The sequence below is a fragment of the Nannobrachium achirus genome (genome assembly GCF_963921795.1).
Source record: "Nannobrachium achirus genome assembly, chromosome: 22".
In the NCBI taxonomy this organism is placed as follows: Eukaryota; Metazoa; Chordata; class Actinopteri; order Myctophiformes; family Myctophidae; genus Nannobrachium; species Nannobrachium achirus.
This window is the reverse complement of record NC_137829.1, coordinates 38,714,453-38,734,586: the sequence shown is the minus strand read 5'-3', so window position 1 is coordinate 38,734,586 and position 20,134 is coordinate 38,714,453. Positions and strand designations below refer to the sequence as shown.

At 40.4% G+C, this 20,134-nt stretch overlaps 1 protein-coding gene across 1 annotated transcript; it reads left to right on the top strand.

Annotated features, from left to right (window-relative positions):
* Nucleotides 1-7,297: 7,297 nt before the first annotated feature.
* On the top strand, nucleotides 7,298-18,659 carry crfb1 (cytokine receptor family member b1). Its single transcript, XM_080753249.1, has 8 exons — nucleotides 7,298-7,382; nucleotides 7,845-7,979; nucleotides 8,903-9,026; nucleotides 13,168-13,334; nucleotides 14,676-14,833; nucleotides 15,702-15,870; nucleotides 16,004-16,134; nucleotides 17,087-18,659. Exons 2-8 carry the CDS (start codon nucleotides 7,916-7,918, stop codon nucleotides 18,047-18,049), a joined length of 1,776 nt encoding a protein of 591 aa, XP_080609375.1. The 5' UTR covers nucleotides 7,298-7,382; nucleotides 7,845-7,915; the 3' UTR covers nucleotides 18,050-18,659.
* The last annotated feature ends 1,475 nt before the right edge of the window (nucleotides 18,660-20,134 follow it).

Below are 20,134 nucleotides of genomic sequence, written 5' to 3'. Positions count from 1 at the left end.
AGTGAAAGCTGCACTTGTTCTGCCGTCCTGTGCTCTGCTCACGCCTAACTGTGACGCCCAGGGCTCGATTTGCATGGGGGGAAAAGGGTGGCGGTGATGTTTCTTGACCATTTAAACCCAATATATTTCTTTGCACGACAAATATGCACCGCGACGAGTTATGAACTTGTAGATCTGCTATAGAACATGCCCAAAACTAGGGACTCCACCAGGATGAAAGTGGTTAAGTCTGTCTGCAGTGGCTTTTGTACATATTAACGAACGAAACCTTTAGTACGAGCTTGGTAATAAATCTGTGGTACAAACAACGTTTCCTCTCGACAGTGACAATATCATACACGGCCATTATTATTTATTCAACAGTAAACCATGTTTTATTTGAGGGACTCTTTAATAATAGCTCAGATTCATATATCGCTTTTCTAAGTACTCAAAGTCGCTTATACATAAAAGAAAAGGAAGGAACCAACTTTATGAAGAAAAACCAAACAACAATAGAAAGATAAGTGCTAGATTCAAATAGATAAATGGTTTAAGCATGTCTTCTGTGAGCAGTGGTTCCCAAACTTTTTTTTATATAGCTTGAGACCCAAAAGGTCTCCCCTGAACCAAATCTTACACAACTACATTATGGTTAATAATAACTGATGTTCTATTAACCCATTTAGACCTAGAATTATTGACTGCTTTAACCAGTGAAAAATAGCAGATATACAAGCTCAAGGTGCCGCGCGGTGAGCTTGTAGATCTGCTATTTTTGAAAAAGTTGTGAAAATGTGTGCCAATCTTTGAATATATGTGTTTTCAAAGCGAACGTTTGTAACTCAAATTTTGCTTCTGGGTGGGCCCTGGCACTAAATATTTTGAGATGAGGGTCCGTGGCCAAATAAATATCATTTTGGGGGTCCTTCACATGAAAAGGTTTGAGAACCACTGACATAGTAGTCTCTCAAAAACAGACTAACTGAGCTCCAGTTAAGTGACGATGGCTAAGCCAGAATGCTGACATAGAAACATGTTTAAAAAAAAAAAAAAAAAAAAAAAAAACATAGAAGGATTCAAAAGACACTTCGGGTCAAAAATTCTAATTTTCACGATTTTTCAAAAATAGCAGATCTACAAGCTCGCAGCGCGGCACCGAGCTTGTATATCTGCTATTTTTCAATAGTTAAAGCATAAAATAATGATACACAATAATGTGCACCCGTTCTAAAACATCGTTTGGAAACCACTGTGACTGTTTTGTCTATAGTGGCTGTATGGTAACTCAGTGGAGAGAGGTGTGTGTAGCCAGAAGTGTCCCATTAGTTCCTGCCATCTGGTGTGCTGGTGAGCGGCATGCAGCATGCTCCGTGCTGGAGCGTGTGTAATGGTTTTCAGACAGGATGTTCAGACAGACTCCGCACATTTGTTACAAGCCTCCAGTCAGCCTACAGCTCACGCTCTTAAAAACCTCTGGAACATTCCGCCATCAAAACCAGCGGAATGAGGTCATTGGCTGTTTGGCTCCTGACATCACATATATACACACGCACGCGCACATAGGCCTACACGCACGCACGCACGGGAGTGTGTACGAGCACACACACGCACACACACGCACGCACACACACGCATGCACACACCCACCCAAGCTTTCAGTTGTTTTATTTCTTTTGACGGTTTTTGAATATGCAAACTAGACTATAGCACCTTAACCTACTTGTTTCAGGGAATGTAATGATTTAAAAGTCAAAGGAAAAGACAAAATGTACCAGTTGTTATAACCCGGGGCTGTATACGCCTTAAGATGTGCGTGTACAAATTACAATAGAATTATTTACATTCTATGTGTAGACATGTTTGATGAGTCATCACTGAATCTTATGACATTTAATGAAAGGATTTGAACTTGTTTTTTGATAGGATTAATTTGTATATAATTTGGTTTGTCATCGCTGATGTTTAATAAATAAAAAACAGGAAGCTTGTTTCTTTATCGTGAGGCTGACGTGTGGACTATGTGTTGTCCACAAAATTATTGCTGCTGTATATTCTGTAACAGTGCCTAATTAAAATAAAACTTTTAATTTGTTTTAATGTTTGAAATGTTATTTTTATCAGGCAGAGCATAAATCATAAACTTTGAAACTAACAATCATTATTACAGGAAAATGTACAATTTAGGCATATAGTGCATCTGGACATTGCAGGCAGATAGCTAATTATCTAACATAACATAACAAAATATAGCATAACATGACGTACCAGCATGCCACGACTAAACTTAACAAAACTGAAAAACACAACATACAACATAATTACATAACTTACAGTGGTGGAACGTGGAAAGTTACTGCATTTGTAGGTATAGCCTACTTCGAATTGGACATTCTGCACAATGACTACTTTTACCTTTGGTACTTTAAGTAGGTCTACATATTTACACCGATACTTTTTGTACTTTACTCAAGTAAACAGAGTTATTGTACAGTACGTTGCAGTATCGAGTACTTTTTCCACCACTGATAACATAACTTTACGTCAACAAAGTACAAATTACAATTAAAACAAAAAAAGTATCTGTAATCTGATATTAGAAAAAAAGACAGATCACAAATTCTTCTGAAAAATATTTTGATTACTAGTATAATATTTTTTACGTTATGAGAGAATACCACTGAATAAATGGCCTGTCCCCCGAAGACACATCTTTTTTTACTACAAAATAACCAAAATGGACCCATTCTGGTCTCGGGGTTAAAGCAACACTGAGGGGTTTTGCTGTGCACAGGCCGTAACAGTTGCATCATACACTGTGGCAGAAGTTGCACATTAAATTAAGAGCCAGAAATTATATTAAACTACAGAGTTGACGTCTCCTTTCAAACAGGCCAAATCTATTATCTGGCGTTTACACCAGGGGCCAAATTTGACATGGAAAAAAGGGCCCAAGATAATAAATAAGACAATATTAGATTCTGCTGAATGTTATCTTTGTTCATGGTTCTGTCATCTCCCGGCTACTGTTTTAAAAAAACACACCAAATATTCACATTCAATTATCAACAAGGGACACTATTGAAACCACCTGAACCCTAGTGTCCAGGCTACAGCTGGGGTCTTCAACGTTTTCAGGCATAGGACCCCTTAGTCGAGAGAGAGATGAAGCAGGGACCCCCACAACGCATAGATACCAAGCATAGGCGAAATGGCTCTTCAACGGCGGCGAATCGGCCAGACAAGGGTGGGTGAAAACACTCTCCTCCACGGCGAAAGTGCCACGCGAAAAGACCTAATCCATCTAGGCGAAAAAAAACATAGGTGAAAATGCCTGACACCTATAGGGTCATCGTTTGACAGCACAATCGTCAGTGTATTTTGGGTTCATGTAAATTTGTGTTTTCAGATATTTAACCACTTGAACCGTCAGTACTTAATAAACTTGACCTTTCACTCTGTACTTAGTCTGCTATATTTCCCCACACCAAAGCTCTTTGCCAAAAATAGCCGATCTACAATCTACAAGCTCACAACACCTCGCAGCGCTGCGTTGTGAGCTTGTAGATCTGATATTTTGACGAAAGTTCTCCAAATATGGACACTATAGGGTTCAAGTGGTTAATATAATAAAGGAGAAAAAAATGTTTCTAGGCTATATCACTCAAAGATTTGGAGGACCCCCTGTAGTAACTCTGGGGACCCCCTAGGTGTCCCGGACGCCCTGTTGAAGACCCCTGATCTATAGGTTGAACATTCATCGACGCGGTTTGGACTTGTAGATCTGATAAAGTGCCAAAGTGAACTTAATACTATTCATGTCGAGTTCAAACAATAGTTTAATACCTGTTGTGTGAAAGCCATAAGTATACAGACAGGCCATTTGTAATGTTATATAACACGAGAATTCCAAAGGTTCAGAATCAGAATCATCTTTATTGTCAGTGTCACGTCACATCACATCACAGGTTTAAAGAAGTAAAAACGAGAGACAGCCGCTGATACGAACGACCTACGGCCTGGTCGCGACCTAGGCCACGACCTGGAGGTCGTAGGTCCCGGTTCTGGAGGTCGTAGTTCGCGGTACATACTTGTTAGGTCGCGGCCGGTCTAGTTTCGCGACCCCCGGCCGTGGTTGCGCCACCTCGGTCGTCCCCGGGCCGTCTTTTTGCAGAATATTCTAGAGCAGCAGCGCTATTCAACCTTTTGAAGCTTGTGATTGGCTGAACCGGAGGTAGGAAGCGCTCCATTGTAGTCACTTGGACCGCGCGAGGTGCACCAAAACCTATCCTTAACCCTAACCCCAACTCTAACTCTAACCCTAACCTTAACCCTAACCCCAACTCTAACCCTAACCCTAACCCTAACCCTAACCCTAACCCTAACCCCAACTCTAACCCTAACCCTAACCCTAACCCTAACCCTAACCCTAACCTGCCGACACTGAGTAGCTAACCTGCCGACGCTGTTGAAAACGAGCGCTCCTTCCCTTAGCAAGCGTAGAGTTTCTAAACTCGCGTCCCTTCCCTTAGCAAGCGTAGAGTTTCGATCGCGGCGCTCCTTCCCTTAGCAAGCGTAGAGTTTCTAAACTCGCGTCCCTTCCCTTAGCAAGCGTAGAGTTTCGATCGCGGACTTCCCAGGTCGCTGAATTACGACCGAGATCGCGCAAAACCTCCAGAACCGGGACCTACGACCTCCAAGTCGTGGCCTAAGTCGCGACCAGGCCGTAGGTCGTTTGTATCAGCGGCTCTTGCTGGAGAAAACTGTTCCTGGCAGGAACTATAGTTCCAGGCAAAGGTTACTGGCAGACATAAAGGGCTGGAAAGAATCCAGATGTTATGCAATTTATGTAATCACAGCTGTGTTGTGGATGAGTTTCACTTCTCTTTGAGTGCAAGAACACTATAGTATTATGTATTTTAGACAAAAATACCTGCAGAAGTATTATGTAAATAATCACCCATCTATATTGAAATTAATTGTATTATTGCAATCTGAAGAAAGTTCTTCCTCTGTTCAAATAATGCATGCCATGCCTTTTGCTACAGTATGAAGTATACTGTCTATTTATAGAATCTGCTCCATATCATGTGAACATGCTGTGAGTTAAATAAACGTTGATGATCTGATACTTTGAGAAGAGTTAAAACGCGAGGGGTCCTTGGTATAGAGCCCTGGTGGGGAACACTGGTCAACTATAAGGGTTTAAGTGGTACTTTGAACGATGCTGTGCAGATTAAAAATAGAAAATTCAGAAGGAAATATCCCAAGGCACTGTAGTTTCACTGTGACTAAATCTGTGGTTCCTTGAGTCAGACATTGAGTAATCCTCATTACTTTATGGCTTGGCTGAAATAGAACATAGAGCTATAATAATAAGAAATAGAACCACAGACTCGTATAGGAAATGCTTATATCTCCCACATTATAAAACTATATTTCACTGACCTCTTGTGGCGAAGGGCAGTACTACACGAAAACGTATCAAGCGTTACACGGTAATTGGTGACCTGTTGATTTATGTCACACGGTTAAGTTCAATGCGTCGCATTTCGCGTCCTTCATAAGCCGCAAGCGTCCTCTAAACTAAAGTGGAGTATGCATCCGACATATTAAAGTCAAAAGTAAATAATAATAAAGAATCATATATTAATTATAAAATAGAATAAAGAGGTAACACAGGCCATGGCAGGTAGAGTAGAGTCCTAATCTAAATCTCTGAGTTAGAATAATTAATAATTAAAAAATAATTAGAAAAACTATGATTAATACTAGAGTCTCCAGTGCGAAGGTGCAGCTGTGACTCGATCGGAAACAATTTTGATGATTTTTTGGTTGATGATTCATTCTGCCCAGACTGCCCAAAGGGCACCGATTTCAGTGTAACACCTAAAACATACAAAACACCGAGCACGTGATTATTAAGAAACTCCCGAGTGTTGCCATGTCGGCTTACTATAAGCGACGTTGGGGTCCTTTCTCTGTAAAGGTTTGTGTAAATAGTTTAGTTGCTTATTTAGGCTTGCTTTCCACCTTTTTTCCCCCATTATTTAAACCAGTGTAAAGTGGTTCTCAAATATTTTCATGAAAATGTTTTTTTTTGCCAGGGAGCATTTAGTGTGGCCCAAATTCCCAAATAGTATTTGAAAATGGACGATCTACAAGCTCCCAAAACAAGCTCCCAAACGTGTCGCAATGAGGCACATTGTGAGCTTGTAGAGCTGCTATTTTCAAATAGCCATGACGCATAGGTTTAATAAAGTGTAAAATTATTTTGGGCTTGTTTTCCTAGACCTTGGTTGCTTATTTCTCGCACAATATGGCAACACTTGTACGAAGGGAAACCGCATCTATACATCTAAAGTGAATACGACGAACAGCTGTCACAGAACAACATTACTTTTGCCTTCACAATAAAATAAAAAGTTAAAAGAATGAACGCTTACTACTGGGGTGTACTGTAGTTGGGAATTACCGAATATGAAAATACAGTACAGTATAGCCTATACTATCACCAGTGGTGGAAAAAGTAGACTTATTCTCATTTGTTTTTACTTGAGTAGAGTTCAGTAGACCTATTAAAGTATCAATACTACAATGTAGAAATAGGCCTACTCTGTTACCGTTACAAGTAAAAGTCCAGAATTCAGAATGTATAGTAAAAGTATGAAAGTATTGGTATCAAAATGTACTTAGCCTACTTGTACCAAAAGTAAAAGTAGGCTACAAGATTTTTGAAAATAGCGATGCATTGTGAGCTTGTAGATCGGCTATTTTCAAATAACCAAGGTATAAAATCTGGCTAAAGTGTTTTCTGTATGTTTTATAATATTATAATTTATATCTGCAATTCTGCAAAGTAACTTTAAGCCTAACTAGTTTTGATAGCCTAGTAGGCCTACAATATTTGGATCTGAGATGTAGTGGAGTAGAAGTAGACTGTATTGGAAATTGGAAATAGTCAAGTGAAGTACAAATTTCTCAAAATTATAAGTACAGTAGGCCTACTTAAGTAAATGTAGATCTATTTAGTTACTTTACAGCACTGTTATTAACCAATAGCGAAAGAAAGTTAACTCAACTAGCTAAACATAATTATTAAATATAATATAAAATAAAAAAGGAAGGAAGGAAGAGGTTATTGTTTGGCATGTAGGCAAATTAGCAGAGAAAGTGAGAGGGGGAGGGGGGTTGCAGGAACTCATTTTATTTTGAAGTCCACAATCGGATGTCTTCTTATTTCCAGTATAGCAGAGTTGACAGATCAGCCACATTACAGTAGTATACTCTATGAGTAGAGCTGATATCTCCAATTCTCCTTGTGTCTGGAGCGTACTGTAATAAACAGACACTTTCACTTCATGTTTTCGGGACAAAACACAACAGCGAAGCTGCCTGGCACGGTACAGTAACACTATATGAGAGAGTTTCTTATCAATGATGTGTCATCATTATGGATTATATATTTGCCACTTTCATTTTCACTGCTTAATAATAGGCTACACAATAGGCTATATCACAATACTGCTCTGAAAAGAGCACTTATTCAAGTGGTTTCCGTTCGGAACTGGTCCCTGTAAAAAGGCAAGTCCATTACCAGAAATGCTGTTTAGGCCACTTACTACATTTTCTTTTTGATTACTTCGTTCTACTACTTTTTTTTCCTTTGCATATTATTGTATATTATTGTTTGTCTGTCATTAAATCTTTCGATCAACTGAATACTGTACAGGACCCCAATGGAAACCAGTCATAGTGCTTTTCTTTGTTTAGTTTTTCTTCTTGGAAACTGTATTTTTTGTGCTTTAAAGTTAATAGGCCTACAGTATTCAGTCAATCAATCAATACAACCTGTTTCCCTACAGACACTGATAGCAAAGGACATGCTGTCTGCAGACGTAGGGGAGACCCACTCTGTGCTGTTGAATGAGGAGAGATGGACATTAAAAACTCCCTGATCACCTGCTTTCTGATGATGATGATGATACAATGTTATAGTGGTGAGAAAGCTGCCAAGAGACACGTACACACACACACACACACACACACACACACACACACACACACACACACACACACACACACACACACACACACACACACACACACACACACACAGGTTTGCGGGTGTAAAAGAATATGAAGAAAGTGAAACAGAAATAAACATTGTAAGGTCTAATCTAATGTGTGGTCCTTTGATCACTTCATTCAAAGTCAGCATGGGGTTAACACTAAGGTCTCAGAGACACTTGCTCTTCGGGGCAAGTACAGGTCGATCATGTTCAACTTACTAGCCCAAAGGTCAAATTCACTTTCCTGAAAAGTACATTTCTAATTACTGTTAATTTTAACACTTTTTTACTTAACTTGCACATTTCTGGGGCTGTGTGATATGGAAATACCTCAATATTTATGCCAAATATCTCAATAGCTATACAATATGACTTATTGTAAATTCCACAAACATCTTGTGTTGTGCTTATAGCGAACTAAAGACATTTGCTTCCCTGCTCAAACACACTTGACTGTCTGGAAACCTGAAAGTAAACTCCACCTGCCTGAACGGTTTTATTTTTTATACTTGCCACATCAGGCAGTCAGGCAACCGTTAGTGTCAACGCCTGACTACCCAGCCATGCTTCAAATAGTAAACAGAATTGAAGCTTCAAGCTTGAATTCTATCACAAGTTGACTATCGATTATCGATTATTCTATAAATTAATGATTTGATTAACCGAATAAAGGGGGAAAAACATACAATAAATTAGATAACCTATTAAGTGTTATGTCATTCTTTGTCGCACAATGGCGGCCTGCAAAAAGTAAGGAAAATAGAGGATCTACAAGCTTGTGAGCGCCCTAATATAAGTGTGTGCGTGCGTGCGTGCGTGCGTGCGTGTGTTCTGTGTTGTGTCTGTTCCAGCCCAGATGAGCTCCCTGCCAGCTCCAGTCAACACAAAAGTCCACTCCACAAACTTCCACCATGTTCTCACGTGGGACCCAGGGCCGGGAACGCCACCGGGGACACAGTACATTGTCCTCACCAAGTATGTCTGTCTGTCTGTCTGTCTGTCTGTCTGTCTGTCTGTCTGTCTGTCTCAGACGAGAGAAAAAAAACTAATGGAGAAGAGATCCAGTAGAACTAAAAGAAAAGTCATTTTATGTGTCGTTTAGCTGTTTTTAGCATGCAAACAAGTGTCAAATCAGGCATTACGATACCATCAAGGGCAGCCAAAATACATTTCTGTTGACAAAATCAACTGTAGATTTAGTAGACTAAGACTAAAACTAGACTAAATCGAAAACATTTCAGATGAATAAAATATGATTAAAACTGAATGAAATGTTCACGCCGTGAGCTTGTATTTTTGAACATATTTTGAAAGATCTTTAAAGTGTGAGAAGAACTACTGATTCAGAAGGCATTTTGTTGATTCGTCCTCAGGTCTTTATGGGTTTACGTAACACACTGGTGTGCCTCAACACTGTTTGGAAACCACGGGTGCAGTGGCTGTCTCAGAGTCTGCTGTATTCAATAGGGTTGTTGGTTGGACATTGGACCTGTAAATGAGACACACCTTTTTATTATTATGGATTTATCAGTGAGCGAGCTAGCTGCACTGGAGAGGTTTAACCAGTGGTGTAATGGTCGTTGAACATGGTACTACGACGTGTGGCCGGTAATTCTTTCACAATGATTAAAACTGAGACTTAATATATTGACAGTTACTAGACTAAACTATACTAAAATGATAGGGAGGGACTAGTGGAGAAGAGATCCAGTAGAACTAAAAGACAAGTCATTTTATGTTTGATTGCACTCGTGTGTTGCGGCCTGAAAATTGCAGATCTACAAGCTCACAATGGGTTGCGCTGCGAGGCGTTCTGAGCTTGTCGATCGACTATTTTCAGCAACTAACCAAGTGTAAAGATGTAAGTCATTACGATGCCATCAAGGCCTGACAATTATTATTTCTTATCGACAAAATAGACTGTAGATTTAGTTGACTAAAATGAAAACTTCAGAATATGACCAAAACTATATGACATTTTATTCAGAAGACTATGACTGAAACTAAATCAGAATTTCCTGTCAAAATGAGCACTGCTGTCAGCAAAATGAATTCATCTCAATCACATCGCGTGTTCCTCGCTTATGTTTTGGATGGAACATTTGACTGAGTTATTTTTTTATCCTTTTATCCCCCCCACACACACACAAACACACACACACACACACACACACACACACACACACACACACACACACACACACACACACACACACACACACACACACAGGGGCGTCAATTGGGTATGGCAGGGGTATGCAGCTGCCATACCCTGGGTCCAGGGGGAAAAATAAAAGTTACTTTTAAATATAAATCCATGAATGTATCTTTGTCTAACTGTGCTGGTTATTATGTTGTTAAATTACAGTAAAATAACTACAAATGCTAAATTTAACAAAATGGTCACTTTAACTAGGTATTATAATTATATTCTCCACACTTGTATTCTCCCCATCTTGACAAAATGGTATATTCCCAGGTTCCGCAGGTCAGCTGCACAGGTGCAATGCATTATTGTTAATTGTGGCATGTTTACTAACATGTGCACTTGAACAACCGTTCAAGACTGCCATATCCAGCCCAAGAAACCGTAGAAACCTAGGTAAAAAACTGACAAAACTCTTTTTTTTCCAGACATTGTGAAACTATTTTCACAATAGAACCGTGAATAGAAAAATGTAATGCCTCCTTTCCATGAGGACTGCCATCTTTGCCATACCCTAGCTTTTGCTGAACTGGCGCCACTGCGCGCACACACACACAAGCTCTGACTTTCACCTGTCCTTGTCAGACGATTCGTGTGACAGCGGTTAAGTTTCCATCCGTTGAGCCGAGGCAGGGGCAGCGATACTGCTGCGACCACACGGCGTTCTGAGAATGACTGGCGACAGGAACTGCACTGAACAATAGAGCCCTTCTAAATCAACCACCACCCTTGATGTGTGCGAAGTGTGCATGCGTGCAAACACGTGTGTGTGTGTGTGTGTGTGTGTGTGTGTGTGTGTGTGTGTGTGTGTGTGTGTGTGTGTGTGTGTGTGTGTGTGCGCGCGCTGTTCTGTATATTGAGTTTAGTTGGGTGTGAAAATGCCTGAAAGGCGCAGGTTTTATTGTCACATAACAGGTTTATGGGAGCAAGAAGTGGGTGAAAGTTGTTTTTGTTCAAGAAATTGAAGAGGGAGAGCAAGGAGAAAACATAGTAAAGAAACACATAAAAAAAAAGTATGATGTAAAAAAAGCATGTGGGGAGGAATTTAATTTGCATAACGACTAAATTGGGGAGAAAAAGGGGTAAAACAATGAAATAAAAGTACAGTATTTACATTAGGTTAGACATAAAGCTGCAACAAGACACAAAACATACGTAATTAATTTCCATAATCCACATAGCAGCATGAGTCTACATGTGGTTAGATATAAGCTGCAAAATGTGGCAATGCATGGGAATTTAGGAAGCTCCAGAGCCATTCATTCGAGTTACGCCACCTCTGTTCACTTAATCTGGCCATGTCTTCTACTGTACATATAATAGACTTCTATTGGCGAATGGTGACCAAGCACTGAAATCGGAAGTTCGCAGAAAGCATTGGAATTTATATGGACGTTTGTCACTTTTTGGAGTTACAAGTGGCTAAATATGTCTTTTTAGACACAATAAGCCGGCCATTTCTTTGTTACTATTCACACCAGCCCCCATAAGTCACAACCTCCCATGAAAGATTGCGGTGCATCTTGGGAATAGGCTTATTGTGTCTAAAAAGACATATTTAGCCACTTGCATCCAAATCAAAAATGTTAAAATCACTAAAATGATAGAAAGAAGTAAATCAAAACATTATAACACTCATCTTTTCTTTTCTCTAATGACTATCTAAAATATGAACCCTTGTTGTAAAAAACAAAAAAACAAAGTTGTCCTTTAAACATAAGCTGCACAAAGTTGCAACACATCCTCATACCATAAATAAAAATGAATCTATATGTAGCCTAATGATCTTACCATAATCCATGATAATAATATTGTGACAATTTATACTGATTTATTTTTCTTCTGCTTTGAAACATAATTAATCTTTAAATGCTACTGTATGTGCTTCCCTATCTCAGCCTGCCTGTCTGTCAGTCTGTCTGTCTGTCTGAATGTTTTTCTTACAGAAATAGACCACATCCGTTCCTAACATGGGGTGTAAATAAGAATTGAAGTTTTCCCTTACATCAGGGGTCTTCAACAGGGGGTCCGGGTCTCCGGGACCCCTAGGGGGTCCTCAGAGTTACTACAGGGGGGCCGCCAAATCTTTCGTGCTGCGAGGCGATGAGAGCTTGTAGGTCGTCTATTTTCGGCAAAAAGGTTTGGTGTAGAGGTAAAAAAGAGCAGACCAAGTACAGAGTGAAAGGTCAAGTTCACTAAAAACACAAATCCGACTGATGACATTGCTGTCAAACAAGTCTATGAATCTATGAAATCAATGAAAATCTGCATCACACATTTATACAATAGAGGGGGTCCCTGCTTTATCTCTCTCTCAGCAAAGGGGTCCTTTGCCTGAAAACGTTGAAGACCAGGGGCGTCAATTGGGTATGGCAGGGCCGCAGCTGCCATACCCTGGGTCCAGGGGGGAAAATAAAAGTTACTTTTTAATATAAATCCATGAATGTCTCTTTGTCTATCTGTTCTGGTTATTATGTTACAAATTACAGTAAATAACCACAAATGCAAAATTTTACTAAATCGTCACTTTAACAAGGTATTACAATTATATTCTCCACACTTGTATTCTCCCCATCTTGACAAAATGGTATATTCCCAGATTCCACAGGTCAGCTGCACAGGTGCAATTCATTATTGTTAATTGTGGCGTGTTTACTAACATGACAAGTTTAGCTGCACTTGAACAACCGTTCCAGGCTGCCATATCCAGCCCTATAACCGTAGAAACGGGGGGGTTCTTCAAATAAATGTATCATGCCTGTTGCTAAGGTATGGCAACATGACTGGTGTCTTGCACGCGCGCGAAGGCACGCGTGCAAGACACCAGTCATGTTGCCATACCTTAGCTTTTTCTGAACTGGCGCCACTGTTGAAGACCCCTGCCTTACATAATTGTTTGTCTTTTTGCAGATTGGTGAGGGAGAAAGAGTGGAAGAGGTTGCCACCAACCAGCAGCACCAGCAGGAAGCTGGAGCTGAAGAAGTACTTGAGGACGTACGAGCTGTCTGTCCAGGCGTCTCTCAACACGTCCACGTCTCCCAACTCCAAACCTGTGACGTTCTGTCCCTTCACTGACAGTAGGTCAACACATCACTATAGTTAGTAAATAGTTAACATTTGTTTACTAGACTGAATTGTGTTGGATACTACCAGTGTTAATTTAGTCAACTAAAACTATGACTTATCACTGACAAAAACAAAGATAGATAGATAGATAGATAGATAGATATATAGATAGATAGATAGATAGATAGATAGATAGATGGATAGATAGTCTTTCATAATCATCCAACCAAAATAAGGTTAACACATTTTACGAAATAATCTATGTCTTAATTCATCATATAATGGACAATAAAACAAGAAATGAACCTCATTTTCAATTTCCTCCAAATCACACAACAAACAAACTCTGTCCTCCTCATTGTCTCCAAAGCCAATGTTAAGGTGCCTGAATGTAATTGAGCACAAAATGACCTTTGACTCTTAGATACATTCTGCGTGACATATGGTTCAGGACCATAATCCTTTTTAATAAGACAATAAGTTTTGGTTCACTGCGACGTGTTGTGGTCTTAAAGATCAGCTATTTTCAGCATGCAACCAAATGTAAAATCAGGCCTTACAACGCCATTTTTTACTGTAGATTTAGTCGACTGAAACATTTTCAGATGACTAAAATATGACTAAAACTAAATTAAAATGTATTCAAAAGACAAAATATATCATTGACTACCTTTTTTCACTGACGAAAAAGAAATAAAAAACTAAGCTATGATGACAAATTAAGACTAAATATGCTGACAATTTCTTCAACAAATACAAAATAGACTAAAATGTTAGGGGGGGACTAGTGGAGAAGAGATCCAGTAATACATTGATTGCAGGCAGAATCAGATGTTGAGCTCCGAAAATAGTCAAGCTTGTAGATGTAGATCGTCTATTTTCAGTAGCCGGTGTACATGATGCCATCAAGGCCTGCTAAAATAAATTTTATTCGACTAAATCAAATGTAGATTTAGTCAACTAATATCGTGTGATATTTAGACAACTAAAACTAAACAAAAACTAACACTTTTCAAATCTAGACTACTAGAATCAGAATGTGCTGTCAAAATCAACACTTGTTCCTTAGTAGGTCCTCAACAAAACACATGTAAAGTGTGAAGTTGCTTGGATGAATGGTTCTCAAGATAATGTGAAGGACAATCAGAGACACACACACACACACACACACACACACACACACACACACACACACACACACACACACACACACACACACACACACACACACACACACACACACACAGAGAGAGAGAGCTCCAGGAATTTACAGATGGCTACAGACACAGACAGATAGATAGATTGATCAATAACACTTCAATAACATTGTGTAACTGTATGTTTGTGTGCAGCTATCATAGGTCCACCCATGCTGTCAGTAGCGGGATGTGGGACGTGTATCACGCTGAACATTTCCATGCCTAAGCCTGACAACAAAGATGTCAATGACACCCAAAAGTTATATGCATTTAAATTCAGAATCTACTTGAAAAAAGATGAACAGAAAAAGGTAAGAAATCTGTTAACCACATAAACGCTTTATACTAAGTGAACTTGTAAACTCGGTCAGGTTGATCGACTAATACATTTTATCTAACGCAATGTGTCTGAATTAGCAATAGTCACAGTTCAATATGACAGTTCAACGTTTCAAGTGGTTATTTCTAGGCCGTAACCCCCCAAAATAATCATATTTGAACTGGAGACCCCCCACCCTCTCTCCCTGACAAACACTTGGAATTGAGGCTTTACATTTAGTTTGACTCGGTTCCACAGATAAATATTGTGAAAATAGCTGATCTACAAGCTCACAACGAGGTGTTGTTAGCTTGTAGATTTGGCCAATGTTTGACCAGTTTGTAGCCTACTTTGTTGATTACATTTAATGCAGCAATGGTCTTTTTTATTTACAGTAGGTTTATAGTGTAGTTTTTTTGATTATCATTTGTTTAGCTTTACACTGACATCTCAAGACTTTGGTACTACTTGACACGGACCCCAAAAAAATGTGAAAAGTGATGACTCATCACTAAACCATAGTTTTTGTCCAAGGAATGTTTTTCATGCAAAACAAATGCTTGCAATGGATTCTTAATAATTAAAAACCCCTAGTTTGACCACTCACATGCTACCTAAAGCAGATTCTTGGGGGGTATTTCTTTCCTTTATAGTATATTTTCAGCATCTATCAAACATTTTGCCCGCATTTTTGCGAGGGGCATGGGAGCTCAATTTGTTATTTAACCTTCAGTTGACAAAACCACTGAGAAACGGACCTATGCTCTCCACAGTCACGGAAGTATCGGATTCGACCCAACTATAGTGCTAGCAACACAGTTTAGTGTTTTGTGGGGTGATGTTTTTGTTTGTTTTTGCAGGGGCCTCTTACCCAAGAAGTGACAACAAGTGACACCAGTTATCGTCTTGAGAACCTGGAGGCTGGAGTGAAGTACTGCATCAAAGTAGAACCTGAGATCACAACCAATCCGCACGGTTTGCCCTCAGAATGGAAATGTGAATACACCAGTAGACTGGAGCCAAGCAGAGGTCAGTAGTCTCAATATGATGTCTGACATACTAAATACTTCAAAGTACTGTGCTGATACCACAACTATACTACAGAACAAGAATGGATACAGATGTAAAAAGCAAGATTGTTTGTGTTTGTGCATGCGTATAGGTCCTGCAGTAGTATATTCACTAGCGTCCACCCTGGTGCTGGGTGGAGGTGTCCTGTTTGTTCTCTTCTCGTGTCTGTACTACACTGGGTTCCTCTGCAGACTGCAATACCTCCCTGCTGCATTCTCACTGGTGAGGAAAAACAAATGATTCACTCGTACACAAAACTCTACACACTCTGGTAGAGGTTTGGGTTGTGTAGTTACCTCGGCATGATCCAACTCCAGAGGTGGGCGAACGTAAACAAATTGTCCATTAATTTCAAGGCTGTGTGTGTGTGTGTGTGTGTGTGTGTGTGTGTGTGTGTGTGTGTGTGTGTGTGTGTGTGTGTGTGTGTGTGTGTGTGTGTGTGTGTGTGTGTTCATGCGTGCATGCATGCATGTACATTTCAAGGCTGCTCAACACACCTCTCTGGTGACTGGTCACTCAACGGTATTGCAGGCCTGACTCAGGCTACATACAGACAGACACACACATGGACGGATACACGCATACACACACGGCCACGCTATGTCAGACGGTGTGAACACCGCTCAAAAATAGCAATGTGTTTGGTGATGTTCTATATTGTCAGAATCAGCTTTGTTTGTGTTCGTTTAAGGCTAAAAGAGCTCCTCTTTTAGCCTGAGCCCATTCACTGTACAATAAGTCAATGAGGGAGCATATTTTTGAAAATCAAATTCTTGTGAGTGGAGAAATTATTTTAGATTTCCTGTCCACCAAAGCTGTCTTGCCCTTTAAGACCAGGCTGAACCTGGGCCCACACAGACTGACGGCCTGCCCCACCTCTGATTCCCCCGGGGTGTGTTATCATCATAGTTCAGGCAACAATGCAGCAGCCACACCTGATTGCAGGCATTCAATGCTTGTGATTCCACCCAGGTGCGCTTCACACGTTAGTTACCACATGACAACAAAAACTCAGATCCACAAAGATTTTTCCAGACTGCCATTAGACATGTGCTCTAACTACAACCGAGTTAATGTTACTACTCTCTGTGTCTGTGTGTGTGTGTGTGCGTGTGTGTGTGTGTGTGTGTGTGTGTGTGTGTGTGTGTGTGTGTGTGTGTGTGCGTGTGTGTAGATGAGTCCTTTAATTCATAGATACTTCCTGACCCCAGAGAGGACCATCCCCGACTCGGTCTCCATCCAATCAGATCCTGGACAGCAGATGACGGCAGCCAATCACAGGCCACTGCGATACAACATGGGGCTAGAGGAGGAAAACGAGGAAGATGAAGGCGGGGCCCTGTACTTACAGGGCGGCAGAGGCGGAGCAGCGGACCTGTCCTCAGGCGAGGGCTACGGCGTGGACTCAGACTCCCAGAATGCATCGGGGCCGGGGTTGCCTGCCGCCGCCATCTCGGGGGGCTGTGGGAGTTGGAGGGGCGTCGCTGAGTTGGCGGCTGAGGGGGTGGAGCCGGGGGGTCACGGCCAAATCTCAGAGGGCAAAGGAGAAAGGCCCATGTTGCCTGATCTGGTCCAGACAGGAATTCTGGGACACGTAGGAAAAGCGACCGAGGAGGACGAACAGACGGGGGGCCTGAATTCTTCTGGCCACGTCAATCTGTTCGCAGTGACCCTGGGCTCACAGGAGGAGGAGGACAACGTCAACCTGTTCTCCGTGACCCTCGGGGCGAAGGAGGAAGACGAGGAGGAATACGACGAAGCACAGAGTGCCAAAGACTTCCTGAGACCGCGCGACGAGCGGCCATTGCTCGCCACAGACTCGCCACGGAGGACCTCGGGAGACGCGGGAGCACAAAGGGAGACGCCTTACGGCGATGGGACTCTGCGAGCTGGAATTGCAGAGGCTTACCCACAGAGTGGATACGTGGACAGACACGCAGGGGTGACGGACACAGACCCTGAAACAGAAGCTTACCCACAGAGTGGATACGTGGACCGACACGCAGGGGTGACGGACACAGACCCTGAAACAGAGGCATACCCACAGAGTGGATACGTGGACAGACACGCAGGGGTAACGGACACAGACCCTGAAACAGAGGAGGAGGAAGAGTTCTCAGGCTACATGGGACGTTAATTATGCTGATGAGATGCATTTGCATGTGCACAGTAAAATCACCAGTGTTCATTTAACTCTGTCATTGTACAAATGTATACATTAACACTAGTTCTGCAGCTATTGATTATTTAGCAATTAGTCAGTCAATCAATAACTTTTTGATGAATAATTTTATATCATCACGTTTACCGCCAGTGCCATGCACCTCCAAAATGATTCCTTGTTTAGTTTGGTATGATTGTTTCTTTTGGTGTAATAATCGTTACGTACGTCCATTTTCATCTCGCAGCGCGACCAGCGAGACTAAACTAATTGGTTCGCATTATGTGGGGAACAAAAACAATGCAACGCCAAAGTCGCCAAACGGAACCACGATTCTTTTTTTTTCCTTTTTTCTAAGGCAGATCACATGGCTAGTTTTAGAATGAATACCAGGCTTTCCTCTGCGGTGGAAGGTTTGGTGATGCGAGGTTAAAGGGATATTCCACTTTCAACAGGGAGCAGTGGTAGGGCTTCTCTCCACATACACACCCATTGTAACTTCAAACTTCATTTTAACCATGATAGATTCATTAAAAACACCCATTATCTTTTCTGGAGACTCATTTTACCTTCCTTATACGTGAGCAGGCCGTGTTTTTTCCATAACTTTTTTCATTTATTTTTAATAATTATTTGGAAAAATTGAAAAAATGAAATACAAACAAATAATTATTAAAAATAAACGAAAAATGTTATCGAAAAAACACAGCCTGCTCACATATTAGGAGGGTAGTATGAGTCACCAGAAAAAATAATGTGTGTTTTTAATGAATCTATCATGGTTAAAATGAAGTTTGAAGTTACAATGGGTGTGTGTGGGGAGAGGCCCTGGGTCTGGAGGGCCTGGTAACATTTACATCAAATATCTAAATATTCAATCAAGCTAATTAAAAACTGTTCAGGGTGTTCATAAAAGCCTGATTAGATGATAAAATTACCAAAAGTTTTTTTGAAAGTGAAATATCCCCTTAACCTCAGGGCATCATGTTAGGCCAATTTAAGCCCCCGCATGCTACCTTTCTTGTATGTGCACCACAAGAAAGCTATATATGTGGGAGTGGAACATGCTATTATATCACATGGGTATTTGTAATCAGTTTGCATGTATCAATACATCAATACATTCCTGCCTAACAATCCTTATTTTGTCTTACCAGCAGAAATGCAAATATGGTGTAAATAGCCTCTCTGTATATATTGTCTATGGGTAGGCTGACAACGCATTCTTAATAATATTTATTACTGTGTAATAAAGGTCTATTTCTATGTTCTATGTTCTATTTTCTTTTTTATGATTAGCAGAAATATTTAAAGGCTGTATATGTTTGTATGCTACAGTACAGTATGTGTGTACTATATAGGCCTATATAGTACATACAGCCAAGACAGTAGACATACAAATCCATGAGACACTTTGTGGTCAAACATGTTTTGTATTTGATAACATAAAAAAAAAAAAAAATGGAACTTTGTTTTCTTGTTTTGTTGTAGGGGAGTAAGAAATTACACAACACATACTTTTATAGACTATACAATGTGATTATAATTATTTGTTTTTCACATCAATTCTGTGTATTAAAATTAGGGCTGTCAAATGACTAAAACGTAATCAGATTAATCACAGCTTAAAATTCATTAATCATGATTAATCACGAATCGAACCATGTCCAAAATAAGCCATTTCTATCTGTATATTGTTGTGGGGATGGAAAGATAAAGGTGGAAAAGGGCAGACATACATTTATCATACTGTATGTTTGTATGCATCTGTATGTTTATACATACTGATGCCTCTGTCTGAACATTGGCTTGCAGTTATTAGCCAAAATGCAATAATATTAGGCTTGTCATTCAGAATGGGAAAATAAAGTTGCCCTTTTGAGGAAAAGTGTAACTTACAAGTGATTTAAGTTTAGCCTGAGGGTGAGAGTATCTACCCAGACAGGGAATTACTTCTTATCTAGGCTACAGAGAAAAGAAAACCCAGCGTTTGTTACAGCTGCCATTAATTTGTGCTGTAATACTGATCTATTCAATGTCAGCGCTGCAAAGCCGCTGCAA